A 17631-nucleotide genomic window follows, 5' to 3' on the forward strand; every position below is an offset into this window, starting at 1 on the left:
TATTTTATTCCAGACATTGTTCTGGGTAGTGAAAATAACAGCAGTTAAATAAAATAGGCAAGTTCCTTACTCTCATGGAAATTACATTCTACTAAAGGGAGACAGGAATAAACATAAAAACAAATACATAAACAAGAAAATATCAGGTAGTCATGGGATACTATACAGCCATAAAAAAGAAAGAGAACATGTCCTTTATAGGAACGTGGATGGAGCTGGAGATCATTATCCTTAGCAAACTAACGCAGGAACAGAAAATAAAATACTGCATGTTCTCACTTATAGGTGAGAGCTAAATGATGAGACCACATGGACAAGAGGGGAACAGCACATACTGGGGCCTATCGGATGGTGTAGGGTTGGAGAAGGGAGAAGATCAGGAAAAATAACTAATGAGTTATAAGGCTTAATACCTGGGTGATGAAATAATATGTACAACAAACCCCCATAACATGTTTACCTGAATAACAAACCTGCACATGTACCCCTGAACTTAAAAGTTAAAAAAAAAGTTCTAATAAAATGAAAAAAAATCAGGTAATTATATACAAATAAATTATGAAAATAAATTAGTTTAATATAACCTAGTTGCTACTTTAATTTCAATGTCAAGAATGCTCTCCCTGAGGTGACATTTATTCTAATAACTGAATGCAAAAAGTATCCAGTCATGGGAGAATCAGAAAGAAAGAAACATCCAAGCAGAAGGAATAGCTAAGACAAAGGTCCTGAGGTGGTTAGCAAATTTTGCTTGTTTGAGGATCTGAAAGAAAGCCAATATGATTTGCAGCACAATGGGCAAAAATGAACAATGGTATGAACAATGTCAGAGTGATAAGCAGAAATCAGGTCATCTTGAGTCACGATAAGAAATCTGAATTTATTCAAAGTGCAATGGGAAGGCTTGGGTTTTAATTTTTAATTTTCGTGGGTACATCATAGGTGTATATATTTATGGGGTACATGTTTTGACACAGGCATGCAATATGTAATAATCACATCATGGAAGATGGGGTATCCATCCTCTCAAGCATTAATCCTTTGTGTTACAAATAATCCAATTATATTTTTAGTTATTTTTAAATGTACAGTTAAATCTTTATTGACTATAGTCACACTGTTGTGCTATCAAATACTAGGCCTTATTCATTCATTCTATTTTTCTTTTTTTTGTACTCATTAACCAACCCCTCCTCCCCTGTGATCCCCACCTACTACCCTTGCCAGCCTCTGGTAAACCATCCTTCTACTCTCTATCTCAATGGATTAAATTGTTTTCATTTTTAGATCCCACAAATAAGTGAGAATATGTGATTTTTGTCTTTCTGTGCCTGGCTTATTTCACTTAACATAGTAACTTCCAATTTTATCCATGTTGTTGCAAATGACAGGATCTCCTTCTGTGTTATTGCTGAATGGTACTCCATTGTGTATATGTACCACATTTTCTTTATCCATTCATCTGCTGATGGACATTTAGGCTGCTTTCAAATCTTGACTATTGTGAACAGTGCTGCAGCAAACATGGGAGTACAGATATACCTTTGATATACTGATTTCCTTTATTTTGGGTATATATCTAGCAGTGGGATTGCTGGATCGTTTGGTAGCTCTATTTTTAATTTTTTGAGGAACTTCCAAATTGTTCTTCATAGTGGTTGTCCTAATTTACATTCCCACCAACAGTATACAAGGGTTGTCTTTTCTCCACATCCTCGTCAGCATTTGTTATTGCCTGTCTTTTGCATAAAAGTCATTTTAACTGGGGTGAGGTGATATCTCATTGTAGTTTTGATCAGCAGAGAAATGCTGATCAATGATGCTGAGCACTTTTCATATGTCTGATTGCCATTTGTGTGTCTTTAGAGAAATGTCTATTCAAATCTTTTGTCCATTTTTAATTAGATTATTAGATTTTTTCCTACAGAGTTGTTTGAGCTCCTTATATATTCTGGTTATTAATCCCTTGTCAGATGGGTAGTTTGCAAATATTTTCTCCCATTCTGTGGGTTGCCTCTTCACTTTGTTGATTGTTTCCTTTGCTGTGCGGCAGCTTTGTAACTTGATGTGATCCCATCTGTCCATTTTTGCTTTGGTTACCTGTGCTTGTAGGGTATTGCTCAAGAAGTTGTTCCCCAGACCGATGTCCTAGAGAGTTTTTCCAATGTTTTCTGGTAGTAGTTTCATAGTTTGAGGTTGTAGATTTAAGTCTTTAATCTATTTTGGTTTGATTTTTGTTAATGGTGAAAGATAGGGGTCTTGTTTTATTCTCCTGCATATGGATATCCAGTTTTCCCGGCACCATTTATTGAAGAGACTGTCTTTCCCTCAGTGTATGTTCGTGGCACCTATGTAAAAAATGAGTTCACTGTAGGTGTGTGGATTTGTTTCTGAGTTCTCCATTCTGTTCCATTGATCTGTGTGTCTGTTTTTATGCCAGTACCGTGCTGTTTTGGTAGGAAGGTTTTAAATACAGAGTTTTAAATAAAAGAGAGACTATCTATTTTACATGTTTAAAAAATGATTCTAGCTACCAAGCTAGAATTGATTACTGGAGAAAGATGAGTGAAAGTAGAGACCTGTTAGGAGGTTGTTATAATATCCTTGTTGAGAGAAGACTGTAGGATGATAGATATGAACAATCAATGACATTGAGGAATTGGGGATATACTGTGTAGGTGGCATCTATAAGACTTACTCATTAATTGGATGAGGTGAGGCAGTAAGGATATTATCAAGGATAGTATTTGACTTTTTTATTTGAGGAACTGGTACATACTGTTTGCTTAGATGAGGAAGACTGGGGAGAAAACAGAACACAGGGGAAGGGAAGGAATTCTGTTTTAGATGTAAAGTTGAAATGTCTATTTGATATCCAAAAAGAGCTATAAAGTAGGCAGTTGGATATAAGAATGGCATTCTAGGGAGAGGTTGAAGCTAGAGACATAGGTTCAGGCCTCACCAGTACTGCAGATTATATTCTAAGCTATGATACTATAAACTATTTAGGGAAAATAGAACTACAAAAGAAACTAGGTCCCAGTACCAAGTAAGTCCTGAGGCACTCCAACATTTGGATGGCAAAAAGAATAAGAATTATCAAAAGAAATGATAAAAGAATGGACTGTGAGAAGGAGGAAAACCAGAGATGTCACAGAAGCTAAGACAAAAATGCTTTTCAAAGAGGTAGTCATCAACTACCCAACACCACTGACTGGCTGAGATAAAAGAAACAATAACCTCTGTATTTGGCAATACAGAGATCACTAGTGATCTTGATAAAAACAATTTGCGTAGAATTGTCCAGAGAGCAACACTGCTAGGATTGATGAGGGAAGAATGTCAAGTGAGAAAATAGAATTAGCAACTATAGACAACTCTTTCAACAAACCATGCTGTAAAATAAAAACCACAAAAATCTCCATGGCAAAACACCACCAGAAAAGACACAAATGACAAAATGGGGTGGAAAGTATTTACAACTCTTATTGCAGGCAAAGATTTTAATTCCCTAATATATGAATGGGGTTTTATAAATCATTAAGAAAAAGAACCACAATAAGAACAAAAAAAGGACAGAGATGTCAACAGGCAGTTGACACAAAAGGAAATATAAATGGCCCTTAAAGATGCTTAATTTCACGCATATTAAGGAAAATGAATATTAAAACTACATTGGGATAACACTTTTCATCTAGCAGGCTAGAAAAAAACAATTTCCATACTCTTATACATTGCTGGTAGAAGCATACATTAGCCCCCGTCATCCACCTATTGTGTAAATGTTAGCAATATCTATTGAAATTATAAATATGTCTATGCTTTTACCCAACAATTCCACTTCTAAAAAGTTTCCTATAGATATATTTGCATACAAATGAAATTATGTATGTTCAAAGTTATTCATTACAGCAGTTTAAAAGCAAAAGACTAGAAACAACCTCCTCTATTAATCAGAGGCTGGTTAAATAAACTATTGCATATCTATCTAATGGAATTCTAGATATCTATTTTTTTTTTTAAACTGAGAAAGCTTTCTAGGTCTTAACATGGAAAGGTCTCCAAAATACACTGTGAACTGAAAAAAGCAAGTTGCAGAAAAACGTATGTATACTATGCCATCCTTTGGACAAAAATGAGGGACAAGAAAATATATCTAATATTGGTTCATAAATTAGTAATATGCATTGAATGATAAACTTGTTTAGGAGAACACAGACATTAAACAGATCAGGGATGGAACTGGAAGGAGGTTTTTACTATACAAATTTGTATACATTTTATCTTCAAACCATGTGACTGTATAACATTCAAATTTTTTTAAAGTATAATGTGAAGGAAACAGAAAAATGCTACAATAAATGAAATGGGATTCAGAGTTGGGAAGTTTTTTTCTATGGTAACAAGATTCTAGATCAACAACTTAATGTCTAATAAAAGAAAAATTATCTAGTGTAAATTGTCATAAAGCTAGTACTAAATATATTACTTTAGAGTATTGAAATCTTGATTAATTAAAACCCATGAAACTAGAATCCTATTTAAATTGGAGAATAAAGCAATAAATTAAAGCCATGAGCCAGAATTTTAAAATATATTAATTAAAAGCATGTTTAGTTTCTGGTTCAATATCCTAGACACATCCTTCGGGGCTATTACATTATCCTGCCAAATTAGGAATAAGATTCACAATTATTCATTTTTAAAAATCACTTACTTTCATTATATTCTTGTGAACAAGACAAAAGGTTGGACTAGCCTTGTTTTTAAACCTTAATTGGCAAGGAACGATTCATTTCCCAAGAAGCCTAGTTAACCAAAGTTTACTAACTTTAAAATACTCTGGCATAATCAAACATATTTTTCATATAAAGGCAGCACAAATACACTAATAGACAAATCTTCTTACTTAATGAGGCTATAGCACACAGCTCGTAGGGGTTCATGATCTTTCTTCCTTATATTATTGTTGACCATACTATCTAGTTCATCCCGAGCAAACCGAAGCTGAACTTCTGTTACACTGTAACTTGCTGATTCCCGAGCACAGTCCTCGATGTTATGAGCTTCATCTAAAATGACAACCTGTTCTTTCAGATTTAAATCCATCTATAAGATAAAAGAATTTTCTTGTAAAACATTTGGCAAAATAGATTTAACAACAGCAGGCAAGATATTTCATTTTAAAATTCACACTATAGGCCAATATTGCAAATGCAGTTACATAAGCAACAGATTCTAGGTCTTAAATAAAACTTCTGAAGCACTATGGCCAACCAAATATCAGCTCTACATTACTGTGTTTGCCATTTTTTTACTCTTAAAATACTTTGCAAACCTATCGACAACAACAAAAATATGTCAGTGAGTCTGGATCAAGGTACCACAGGCTACACAGAAGGGTATAAAATCCCACTATGAAAATGTTTCCAACATAATTTTACAAACTAATTATAAGACCTTTAAAAGTAAAATAACAATATAAGATTAAAAGCATAAGACCTGTAAAAGTAAACTAACAATACAAGATTAAAAGCATAAAACCTTTAAAAGTAAAATAACAATACAAGATTAAAATGACTCTTAAAATACTAACATAATATAACATATATGTTTTGTTTTAATCTGTCCTGCAATCCTTCTCCAACATGGGAGTTGGAGAATTGTTCTTCTCCAACTCCCATGTGATGCTGGCAGGACTATTAACCTGTGAATCAAAGGACATCATCACTTTCACAACGGGGGTAAGGCCCAGGATTGTCAGTTAAATAGAGTATTCCATCCTTCTGTGGTCACAGTGACTGGTTCAGGTTCAGGAATAGACATGTGATCCACGGTAGGCCAACCAGAGTAATTTGGAGGGACTAATATGTGGCCATGCTCTTTTCTCCAGGTGAGCTAGCTGCTTATGGTTATCTTTGTTCCATAAGCAAGAGTGAGAATTTGCCTGAGAATAAAGCCATCACAATAAAGAGAATCAAGTATTTTTTCTTAAGCATTTTTTAGGGTAGGTTTGTGTCACTTGCAATAGAAAGAGTACTGACTAATACAAGGAACTGTCACAAAGCAATTGTCAATGAGTTATTTTGAGGAAGTAAGAATACACAGACAGCTGAAAAGTTGAGAAAAAACCATGGAAGAGTAGGAAATATATTGGAGTTTAAAAGATAAGTAGGATTTGGATTTGGACACACAAAGAGTGGGCAGGGCATTCCAAAGAGTTGTCATCAAAAGCAAAGATAAAGAACAAGGTATCCTCAAGGGAGTATGAGGTAATTTTTGAAGGATTCAAATTGGGCAGATCCAGGTCAGACTATTGAGCATCTTGAGTGTAAGCTTAAGAAATATGAACTTTATCTCATGAGCAAAGGAAGCAATAGATTTTTAAGCAGATAAAAGGATGTAATAAAAGCAATATTTGGAAAACTGACCTGGCATTGATATGCACAGTGTCTCAGAAGGAAGAGATCTAGTTAAGAGATAACCAAATAAGAGGTAGGATAGAAGGGGTAGTAAACATAATGCCTATTAATTTGGATCTTAAAGAAATAGAAAGCTGAGATGAATTGTGCAGTCAGATCTGAAGACAGGAATAACAATTGACTATGCCAAGTTTTTCACTTTTTGTCTTATGCTGTTAACAATTGCATGTCTCTAAAAAGAACCAGGCAAATAAACACAAAGGCCATTATCTGAAGTTCACTTCTCAAAGCTTACAAGGCATAATTTTATTCCCCCACATAAGTTCTTCAAAACATAGTTTTTTCAGAGAAATGTTTTTAAATAATTCTTTTTGAATATTCATAAATACAAAGAGAAATCCTGCTGTAATCCCACTTCAGTCACTGTGTTCCTTAAAACTGCTTGTTATTTTGGAAATTAAAATGAGTGGGTTGATTTTAACACACGTTAGGATATGTTTTCAGTACTCTAATATGTTTACACAAATTTATTTACATAAATTAAAGCAAAAAAAAATTAAAACATCTAAAAGCTTTTACATTCAACATTTATATCTCCATGAGTAGGAAGAAGGTTCTCATTTTTACACATATACTCACACTTTCCCTTATTTGTGCATCTAGAAGATAGTTGTAGGGACAAAATATGATGTCAGCATCTTGTATTAGTTCTCGGGCTGTGTAATATGGACAGGCCTTTATTTTCTTCCCCAGGCTGACAAGTTCTTCTATATCCCAGGCTTTGCACATCCCTTGGAAAGTCTGTAATGTGTGCTGATCACTAATTTTATGAACTCCATGATAAAAATAGCAGGATTTTCCCTAGAAACAAATATGCATAACTGAAATGTGAACCAATATTAGAATAGAAGGAATAAAATAAGCTTATCTCAGAATTTGAGGAATATCATTAAAGCCACAAGGCTAAGATTTTACTGGCTACGCCACCACACCCGGCTAATTTTTTGTCTTTTTTGCGACAATACCATAGCTACAACCACAACGAAGTCTGGTTGACTCAGACTTAGATAGAAGTCCAAATCAGAAGAGCTCCAAATACCCTAAATTAACTTGAAAAAAAAATTTATTTTAAATATGTTTGTTATGCCTTTTCTTTTCTGATTAAACTGATGTTAGGCATGAAATACTTCTGAAAGGATTCACAAAACAATGGTATCACTGGTTGCTTCCAAGGATGAGAATTAAGTGACTGGGCACAGGAGTGAGAGATTTTTCTCTGGAGACCCTTTTGTACCTTTTCAACTTTGAGCCATGTGATAGTATTTCTTATTCAAATATAAATAAGAAGGAAGGAAGGTAAGTAGGTAGGTTGGAATGTCCTAAGGGGAAAAAAAGAAAGTAACAGTATTCACTACAAAATATTCAGGAGTACTAAAAAAAGCCTAAATTATCCATAATTCTATTACACAAAGAATGCACTGGAAACATTTTGGTGTATTTCATTTCATATTTGTTCTACACATGTGTATATAAGGATATCTCTACAATGTGACCCAATATTAAAATAACAAGAACAAGCAAGGCACGATGACAGGTGTGAGCACTTTGGGAGGCTTAGGCAAAAGGATTGTTTTAGGTGAGGAGTTTGATACCAGCCTGGGCAATGTAGCAAAACCCTGTCTCTACAAAAAATAAAAAATCTGCCAGGATTGGTGGCATACATCAATGGTCCTAGCTACTCAGGAGGCTGAGGCAGGAGGATCACTTCAGCCCAGGAGTTCGAGGATGCAGTGAGCTATGATAAAGCCACTGCACTCCAGCCTGGGTGACAAAACAAAACCCTATCTCTAAATAGTAATAAAAACAAGAACAAAGCAAATGTTCCCCAGGCATTGAGGATTATTAACAATTCGGCCACAATAAATAAAATTTTTTATAAAACTGTATTCCTTTATTTTCTTCTGTCTAGCGTATTAAAAATCATACAAGGAAAATCTTGACATCACTAAGCATCTTTTCATTGCTGCTCATATATGTACATTAAATTAATGTGCCATAGCTGATGAACGAGTTTTCTTATTACTGGGCTTATAGACTGTTACCAATTTCTGCTTTATACATAAGGCTGCAGTGAGCATTCTTATGCTGATTTCTAAATATTTTCTTAGTCTATATTTTTAGAAATGGCATTATGGGATCAGACGCTACAAAGTATTTTTAAGTTTCTTGAAAACATATAGTGAAATTATCCTCCAGAAAGTACATATTGTTTTGCATTACCCTTTTCCCATGTCCTTATCAACACTGACGTTATCTTTTGTTATCTCTATCTTAAAAGTAAAAAATAGAATCTTGTTTTGATTTGTATTTTTTATAGTTTCTAGCAAAGTTTAACATAGTGTTGTATGAATAGTCTAACAAGGTTTAACAGTAATTTGTGTTTCTTCTTTTATGTTATCTACTAATGCCCTTTGCCATTCTATTACCTTTTTTTTTTCAGAGATGGGAGTCTCACTCTGTCACCCAGGCTGGAGTGCAGTGGCATGATCCAATCTTGGTTCACTGCAACCTCCACCTCCCAGGTTCAAGCGATTCTTGTGCCTCAGCCACCAAGTAGCTGGAACCACAAGTGCATCACCACATATGGCTCCTTTTTTGTAGAGACAGGGTTTCGTCATGTTGCTCAGGCTGGTCTTGAACTCCTGAGCTCAAGTGATCCGCCCGCCTCGGCCTCCCAAAGTGCTGAGATTACATGCATGAGCCACTGCACTCCACCTCATTCTATCGCTGGAAATAAAAAAATTTCATTACAGGCTGGGCACAGTGGCTCATGCCTATAATCCCAACATTTTGAGAGGCCAAGGCCGGAGAACTGCATGAGCCCAGGAGTTCAAGACCAGCTGGGCAGCATAGGGAGACTCAATCTCTACAAAAAAAACAAAAAGAAATTAAACCGCAGTGAGCAGTGACCATGCCACTGCACTCCAGCCTGGGCAACAGAGTGAGATCCTGTCTCAAAAAAAAATACTCATTACATGCATTAATAAAAAAATAAAATGTTTGATAAAACCCAGCCCTAACAAGAGTGTCTCATATACTATTAAAAATGTATAAAATTAGAAAAGTATATATATTTTTAGTAGAAGTATAAAATTCTAGTAGTAGAAGTACATAGGCAATTTGTCAAAAAACTACCAAAATTTAAAATTTTACCATTAATGTGAATAGATGTACCCTATACTGTTAAATAGCCAAAAAATTGAAAATAAACCAAATGTCTACCCATAAGGGACATGTTAAATAAATTATGGTAAATTAATACAAAAACTTTAGCCCTTAAAAATGATTTAGATTTGTCTATGTGTTGATTAGGCTCTCTATGTTGAGAAAAACATGTTGAATAACGTGTATAGAATGATTAAATTCATGTAAATTGCTTTTTTAAAGAATATATACACATACATTATAGCAAATACATTTTTTAAACATTCTGGTAGAATACATATATAAAATCTTACAGTAGTTACCTTAAAGGGTTAAGGAGATGGAGGATCTAGAAAAAGCCTCTCTTTTCATTTTCTAACCACATACATGTACTACTTTTCTTTTTCAACTGTCATTGGAACTAAGTGGTAGAATAATGGGCCACTTTTATTTTAATTAATTCTACTATTTATTTTAAAATGATTTTGAAATAGAAATATTTATTTTTCCTAAAATAAATATTTAACAAAAAACAACCATATATAAAATATATAAATTATATTAGGGATAAAAGACTTTGAGGTAGCTATATACGTGTGTGTGTGTGTGTGTGTGTGTGTATATATGTGTGTATGTATGTACACACACATATATACATATGGGTTCAAGCACTTCTCATGCCTCAGCCTCCCAAGTAGCTGGGATTACAAGCACGCATCACCACAACCGGCTAATTTTTTGTATTTCTAGTAGAGACGGGTTTTGCCATGTTGGCCAGGCCAATCTCAAACTCCTGACCTCAAGTGCCCACCCCAGCCTCCCAAAGTGCTGGGATTACAGGCATGAGTCATCATGCCCGGCCAATGTATTTTTTACAAATACATAATAATTTCCCCATATATATATATATATATTCAAAATACTTTTGTCTAATAATTATTAAAATTATAAAATACAAAAATAATTAGTCTAACAAGGTTCAGCAATAATTTGAATTTCTTCTTTTAGGTTACCTACTAATGTCCTTTGCCATTGTATTACTGGAAATAAAAGGTTTCATTACAGGCTGAGCGCACTGGCTCATGCTTATAATCCTAACACTTTGAGAAGCCAAGGCAGGATGAAATGTCTCTCTCTTTCTCTGTGTGTGTGTGTGTGTGTGTGTGTGTGTGTGTGTGTGTGTGTGTGTATAAAATTAAATTGTATTTGTATATGTCTGTATAATAAATTAAATTGTATATATATATACACACACATATATGCATATATATAATCTTTATATTTATATGTATTTTTATCTATGAATTATCCAAAAGGAGAATCCATGTTTTCAAAACACACGTACATCAGTACATACACAAATGTATCTAGATATTGCTAGAAACAAAGTAAACCATAAGAGATTCATAACCTATAAAAGAATGTCAGCAAAATAAAGGACAAGACATGAATAGCTGAGGACCAGTTCTCCTAAAGCTTTGTATTCAGCCATGTTAAAGGATGATACCTGTTAGTCCTCCAAAGTATTAAAAATAAAAATTAGGAGGAAAGGACTCAACTAACTATATTTATTTAGGCCATTTTCTACATTATTTTCACTCACTTTCTCTAACCTCTACTGTTCTTATTCTTCATACTGTGTCAACTTCTCCCTACCTCAATGCCATCTTTGGATTTTGTTTCTAGTGTAATCAAAATAGCAATGGATGAGGAATCAGAAAATTTGGGTTCTGGTCCCTCCTTGCTAATTACTTGTCTGACTGAGCAAACTCCAGGGCCCATTTTTCTCATGTGACTAAGCATCAAAATAATATTTGAACCAGAAGGCTTGTAAGATTCCTTCTGACTCACTGACTATATCATCTCTAAAATTCCTTCCAGCTCTAAAATTCTGTGATTCAGGTAAAAATGTGTCAATCATCTTTCATACTCAGTTTGATACAGACTGAGTTTAATAATAGGAATTCACCATTTCTTCATTCCAAGCTTCTTCCATACAATTCTGAAAGCTTACCTTTATACAAAATGATCACTAAAGTGCCTTTAGAATCTATGACTATGAGCTATTAAGTCTCATTTTAACCACAAAAAGATATATATCTAAAATAATATTTCAGAATTGTCATTCCTGACTCTAGTTAAAATTATTTTTTCTTAACTGAAACAAAAATTAACTTTTAACAGATAAGTGCATACTTTTCCAGTATAAGGGCACTTTAGTAAAAGAAACAATGAACAAAAACACATGTGCCTTGGATCAAGCCAAAAAATCAGAAAGTTTACACTTTAAGGGCAGTTAGAATGACACCCCTCTGCAGGCTGATAGCAAAACCAGAAAAGCTCATCCATTTTAGCAGTGTAACACAACCCTGAGGAAGTCTGTCAATTGAAGTGTTATCACACTTTAAACACTTCCATTCAAATTGTCAGTTATCTATTTATCATTTCGCTTTGGTAATTCAGTCATAGTAAACACAGACACCTATGGTGACTTTGTAATTGCCCCTCATTACAATACCAAAGTACTAACAGGGCTTGAGAACAAGAAAGAGGATGTTCATGTATGCCCGTGAGGTAAGCATTCTGAGGCAGAATTAGGTCAAGGCAAACCACAAGCAGATATCTTCAATTATTCATATTACTAATATTAAAAAATAAAATACCTGTTCACTTTAAGACAAACTAAAGGCCAATGAAAAATTTGGACCACTGAAGTCTGTTGAATTACTTCTTATTTTTACATGATTCAAACTTATGAGTAAAGATCAATAAAAACATAACCAGCACTGTAGGATTCTAGGTTACACAAAATGAAACTGTCTGCCTTCAATACACAATCTTACACGTTATCATTGCTTTTACCAATGTATTTTACCAATGTATGTTTTTGGTTGGTTGGTTGTTTTTGAGACAAGCGTCTTGCTCTGTTGCCCAGGCTGCAGTGCAGTGGCGCGATCTTGGCTCACTGCAAGCTCTGTCTCCTGGGTTCAAGCGATTCTCATGCCTCAGCCTCCCAAGTAGCTGGGATTACAAGCATGTGCCACCACGCCCAGCTAATTTTTTGTATTTTTAGTAGAGACGGGTTTTGCCATGTTGGCCAGGCCAGTCTCGAACTCCTGACCTCAAGTGCCCGCCTCAGCCTCCCAAAGTGCTGGGATTACAGGCATGAACCATCAGGCCCAGCCAATGTATTTTTTACAAATACATAATTAATTTCCCCAATAACAAGTAAAACAAAAAAAGATAAAAATATGGTGACAATGCCAGCAAGTCTTCTTGCATAGGCTATATAGCCAAAAAATAAATTTCAAGCGTTTGAGGAATTCAGCAGATCACTTAGTCACTATGGAAAGCCATCTACTTATGCATGAAATTCATGGAGTTTTACCATAAAGAGCTTTATTTTATTATTTTTGAACACCTGACACTTAATACTTTCATCTCTCCTTGATGAGAAGTTTTTTAATATACAGAGTAAAGGAATTTCACAATTCCTCAGTTAGTCAGAAATAACTCTTTGGAAATAAATATGACTGTAGAATTTCAACAATGGCTTTGATTCAATAATTCTGTATTCTCTCCTGGCTCTGAACAAGTCACTCAAGTTTTGCCACTGGAACACCTTACTATTTATACTTTATAATCTCGTTTGAATATCTGTTAAAGTATCTTTTGACTATCCCTAAATAAAGCTTAAATAAATTTTCATCTAATAAAAGAGAGTATTAAGGAAGAAAAGCATAAAACAAAATAACTAATTCACATTATATGGTAAGGGGTGATATATCAATGAAATGAAACTCTGGGGGCTATAGCTCACAGTTTTTCGTGTAGAACCAACTCTAATAAGATACTAGTGAAAAACAAAACAACTCTAAAAATATATTAAAATATCATTGGTTACTTCATAGTTATCAATTTATGGTTCACTGATTTGGGGGTATAATTTCATACTTGCAACTTCAATTTTAGAGTAAACTAATTATCACACCAGAACATAGGCTCCCAAATTAATACTGCCAAAAAAAATTATTTGAAAGTCATATAAGTCTTTAGTAAGAAAGACTTCTCTATTTCCACCAAGCCCAAATTCATATTATTCTAATTTCCTTGGAAAATTTCAAAACCACCAATGACAATTTTTGAAAGTTAATAATTTAGTATAACTTTATTAAAAGAGAGGTTTGTATTTATCAGAATTATGAGGTGGGATAATCATTATATTTCTCATTGAATTAAAAAAATTCAAACTTTTCCCAAACAGAGAGCCTAAATAAACTATCTGCTTTTGAAGTTTTTAAGTATGTAAAGTATATTAATTTGATCTAATTAGACTAAATCATTTAAACACTTCTGTCTCCTCATATGACATCATCCAAGTTTGACTATTTTTGGTAGCAGGATTTAAAAGAAGAAACTAAGATATCTGACTACAACAGAAATTAATTTCAAGGAATTAAATATCCCCAAGCTTTAAGACCAAATCCCATACTTTAAAACTTGACTAAAGATTTTGTTACAGGAAAATTATTTTTTAAAAGATATCAATACTAGCAGTTAATTTGATTTTCCAAAGTTGATTATCACTAAAATGTACATATAAAACACATACTGAGTAATTTAAATATTTTCAGCCTTATTTTTTCTCTAACACAAAGTAACTTTACTCACGTTTTTCCCATCTAGCAATTCCATGCACTTCTCATTTCTGTTGAAGTTACCGACTGCCTCAGGATGGACACAAGTATGATCCCTGCTGGAAAGAATAGTCATTGGGACCCCTGAATATGCCGTCCTCCGGAGCTCTCTAGTAATCTGAGCAATCTGCTTGTGTGTGCGTGTCCCAAAATATATTTTGGGTATCTTGGATTTCCCTGTATGATCCTTCTTAATGGTATTCGATGACTCTTGACTGTTTCCTTGTTTAGTAGAACAACAGCACCTAGAACAGTGGCCAGGGGTCTGTAAGAAAGGAAAGAAATGATAACTAATATCTAAACTACCATAAAAAACGTTATCAAACCTCACATGGAATCAGAACCTGTAAGTAATGAATCACAATGGTCAAATAAAGAGAAATTACAAGAAATTATAGTATCTAAAACTTGCCATTAAAGAAAAAACTACAAATACAATTTAAAATTGGTCCTCATTCTTTCTTTTAAAAGTTATAAATGATATTTCCACATTTGCATTCTTTCTGACATACCACTCTAACTCTCCAATTCCAAATGTTTTGAGTACATTTTAACTCTCCTCTTTCATAAATTATAAAAATGATAAAACAAAGTAGGAACAATTTTAATTTTTTCTTAGGCTTCATATGAACTTGTGATATTATAGTTTAGAGTTAATAGTTTTGTCCACAGCATAGTTCATTCAAATATTCCTTAATACACCAATGCTTTTGAAGCACTTTTAAATATAGTTTACAAAAGAACAGAATTATCAAGTTGAATCTAAAGGATCACTTAACAACTTCAAAAAGAGAAAATTCTTCTTTAGCAAAGGTACGAAAATAAATGCAAAATATTAATATTTAATAATGAAAGCAGGTTGCTTGTGTGGAACAAGTATATCTGAAATTCAATTACCTGCCATGGAGTGTAAACCCATCAGTAAAATTATCATCCAGGATAGTTTTTCCTGGACAATTTCACTTGTAACTCAGTTTCATAACTGAAATAGTTATATAAATGTCTCTTTAAACAAACCATATGGAACATCAGGAATATAGTCTACTTAATTTACCTGATTTTTCTCTTCTGTTTCCAAATTCTCAAATACTAAAAAAAAAAGAAGTTTAATGCTATATATTAGAACTCACAGGTTCTTAATAACTACTTCCTTCTAAGTCTCAATTATTACACCAAATGACACAGAACAAAGTCTCATTTTAGAGAAATAGTGTAAAATGGTTAATTTATAGAAGTGGTCATTGATGGGGAGGGAAAAAAGGTAAATAGCATTGTAACTTAAAAGACTGTGTGCTAAAGAGTTTTAATTTAGTAGAACAAACACTCTACTTGACTTTTTTTTTTATTATTGTAATCAGTAAGATTAGCCTTCATAAACAAATGCTAAGTCATAGCATGTTACACCACAATACTGGGGATCAAGCTGTCTTTTAGCCTCAACTCAGTGGAAAAGCAAGTTCAAATTACTCCCAGTCTCACTCAACCTTGTCCGCCATTAAATATTACAATACATGATAGAATGGATGTAAATGTGACCCTTCTGGAGCTGTCACTCACTGGGATAAAAGGTTCACTGATGTGCCAAATAAACAGTCAGTCAAAGCAGATAAAGTTACAGCCATGCTGGAATTGTTACATTCTCCTCTCAGGTTGCCAGTAACAGCAGATTTCATTACAGAGTGCTGCCACATTAAATAGCCAGTTCCAAATATCCTGCCTTCTATATTGAATAATTACTTATTCACTAAAAGGATAAAAAGAAGAGTTATGAATGGGGCTCTTGTCAACAGTGAGGCAGGAAACAGCTGACATGTGGTTTATGTTACATATGTTGCAATATCCAACAATTTATGGTCACAGAGAAAATGGAATGCAAATTATATCATGATATTTCTGACTGAATTCTTTTTTGGCTTTTGCAATGATCACATTAATCAATTAACATACAAAAAGAATTAAGGTAACTCAATTAGAATTAATTTACTTTTTCATACCATCAATCTTTTCGCTCAATTATACTATTTCTCTTCCTTATGATACAGTTAAATTCATGTGAATACTAGAATGCTATGGCCCAATGCACTGTTATGTACTATATAGATACATTATATCTAAGCATAAAAGTAATCCAATAAAGTAGCTTTTTCTCAAGGCTGGGAAAACTTACTTTTTGATGTTATACTTTTCAACATCAATTCCACTTAAAGCTTTACCATCTACTCCTTTTAATTTAACCTTTTCTCTTGGTCAAAAAAATTCAAACAATAATACAGAAATATTTTTTAAAAATCAACTATCCCATCACAAATAATTTAGTGTATAACTTACTGACCTTCATATATACGTATCTTTCATATCTTTTTTTCAAATAGAAAGGGATGCTATTATACAGTTTTACAATTAGATACTTTGTTTGCAAAGTTTTTAATTTTTAAAAGGGGTGAATTTGGCAGGAATAATTTAATGTTCTACTTATCTTTAAATGTTACACCAGTAGTGGTACTAACAAAAGCAAAAGATCAAGAACTAGTATCAGAAAACTTCTCTCACTAGAGTGACTTTAGTTAGGACTTTAAATCTGTTTTTTCACTCCATAATTCAGAATACTATAAACCACAGCTAACTTTATATTAAACGTTTTTGTTTGTTTTTTTAAGTTGTAAAGTAATATGAACGAATTATAACATCTATGAACTTGAGTAGACGCCTCAAGAAGATGGTTTTCTTTTTTTTTGTTTGTTTTTTTGTTTTTTTTTGAGACAGACTTTCACTCTCTTTGCCCAGGCTGGAGTGCAATGGCATGATCTCGGCTTACCACAACCTCCGTCTCCCAGGTTCCAGCGAGTCTCCTGCCTCAGCCTCCCAAGTAGCTGGGATTACAGGCATCCACCACCACGCCTGGTTAATTTTGTGTTTTTATTAGAGACGGGGTTTCTCCATGTTAGTCAAGCTGGTCTCCAACTCCCGATATCAGGGGATCCGCCTGCATCGGCCTCCCAGAGTGCTGGGATTACAGGTGTGAGCCACCACGCCCAGCCAAGAAGATGGTTTTCAATAGGTACTTAGGCAAGTAAGATACAAGGTGGAAATTAAAAGTTAATTCCTTTTCCTTTGCATTATTAAACAGGAATTATTTCTTCAGAAGCAATCGTCTATTAAAGTTTCCATTTAAAAGATTTGGTACAGGCCGGGCACGGTGGCTCACATCTGTAATCCCAGCACTCTGGGAGGCCGAGGCAGGTGGATTGCTTTGGGTCAGGAGTTCAAGACTAGCCTGGCCAACATGGTGAAACCCTGTCTCTACTGAA

General features: G+C 34.0%; 1 protein-coding gene across 8 annotated transcripts in view; it reads right to left on the bottom strand.

The window, feature by feature from the left end:
- Positions 1-17631, bottom strand: part of BRIP1 (BRCA1 interacting helicase 1) — a 182216-nt gene that overhangs the window by 112191 nt on the left and 52394 nt on the right. For all 8 annotated transcript variants that reach the window (XM_024235622.3, XM_024235621.3, XM_024235620.3 and 5 more), the window contains exons 7-9: positions 14298-14588; positions 7062-7283; positions 4910-5109 (exon numbers count right to left, since the gene is read on the bottom strand). In XM_024235622.3, the coding sequence (XP_024091390.3) occupies positions 4910-5109; positions 7062-7283; positions 14298-14588 (713 nt within the window). The remainder of the gene's footprint in view (positions 1-4909; positions 5110-7061; positions 7284-14297; positions 14589-17631) is intronic.

Source organism: Pongo abelii, chromosome 19 (assembly GCF_028885655.2).
Source record: "Pongo abelii isolate AG06213 chromosome 19, NHGRI_mPonAbe1-v2.0_pri, whole genome shotgun sequence".
Lineage (NCBI taxonomy): Eukaryota > Metazoa > Chordata > Mammalia > Primates > Hominidae > Pongo > Pongo abelii.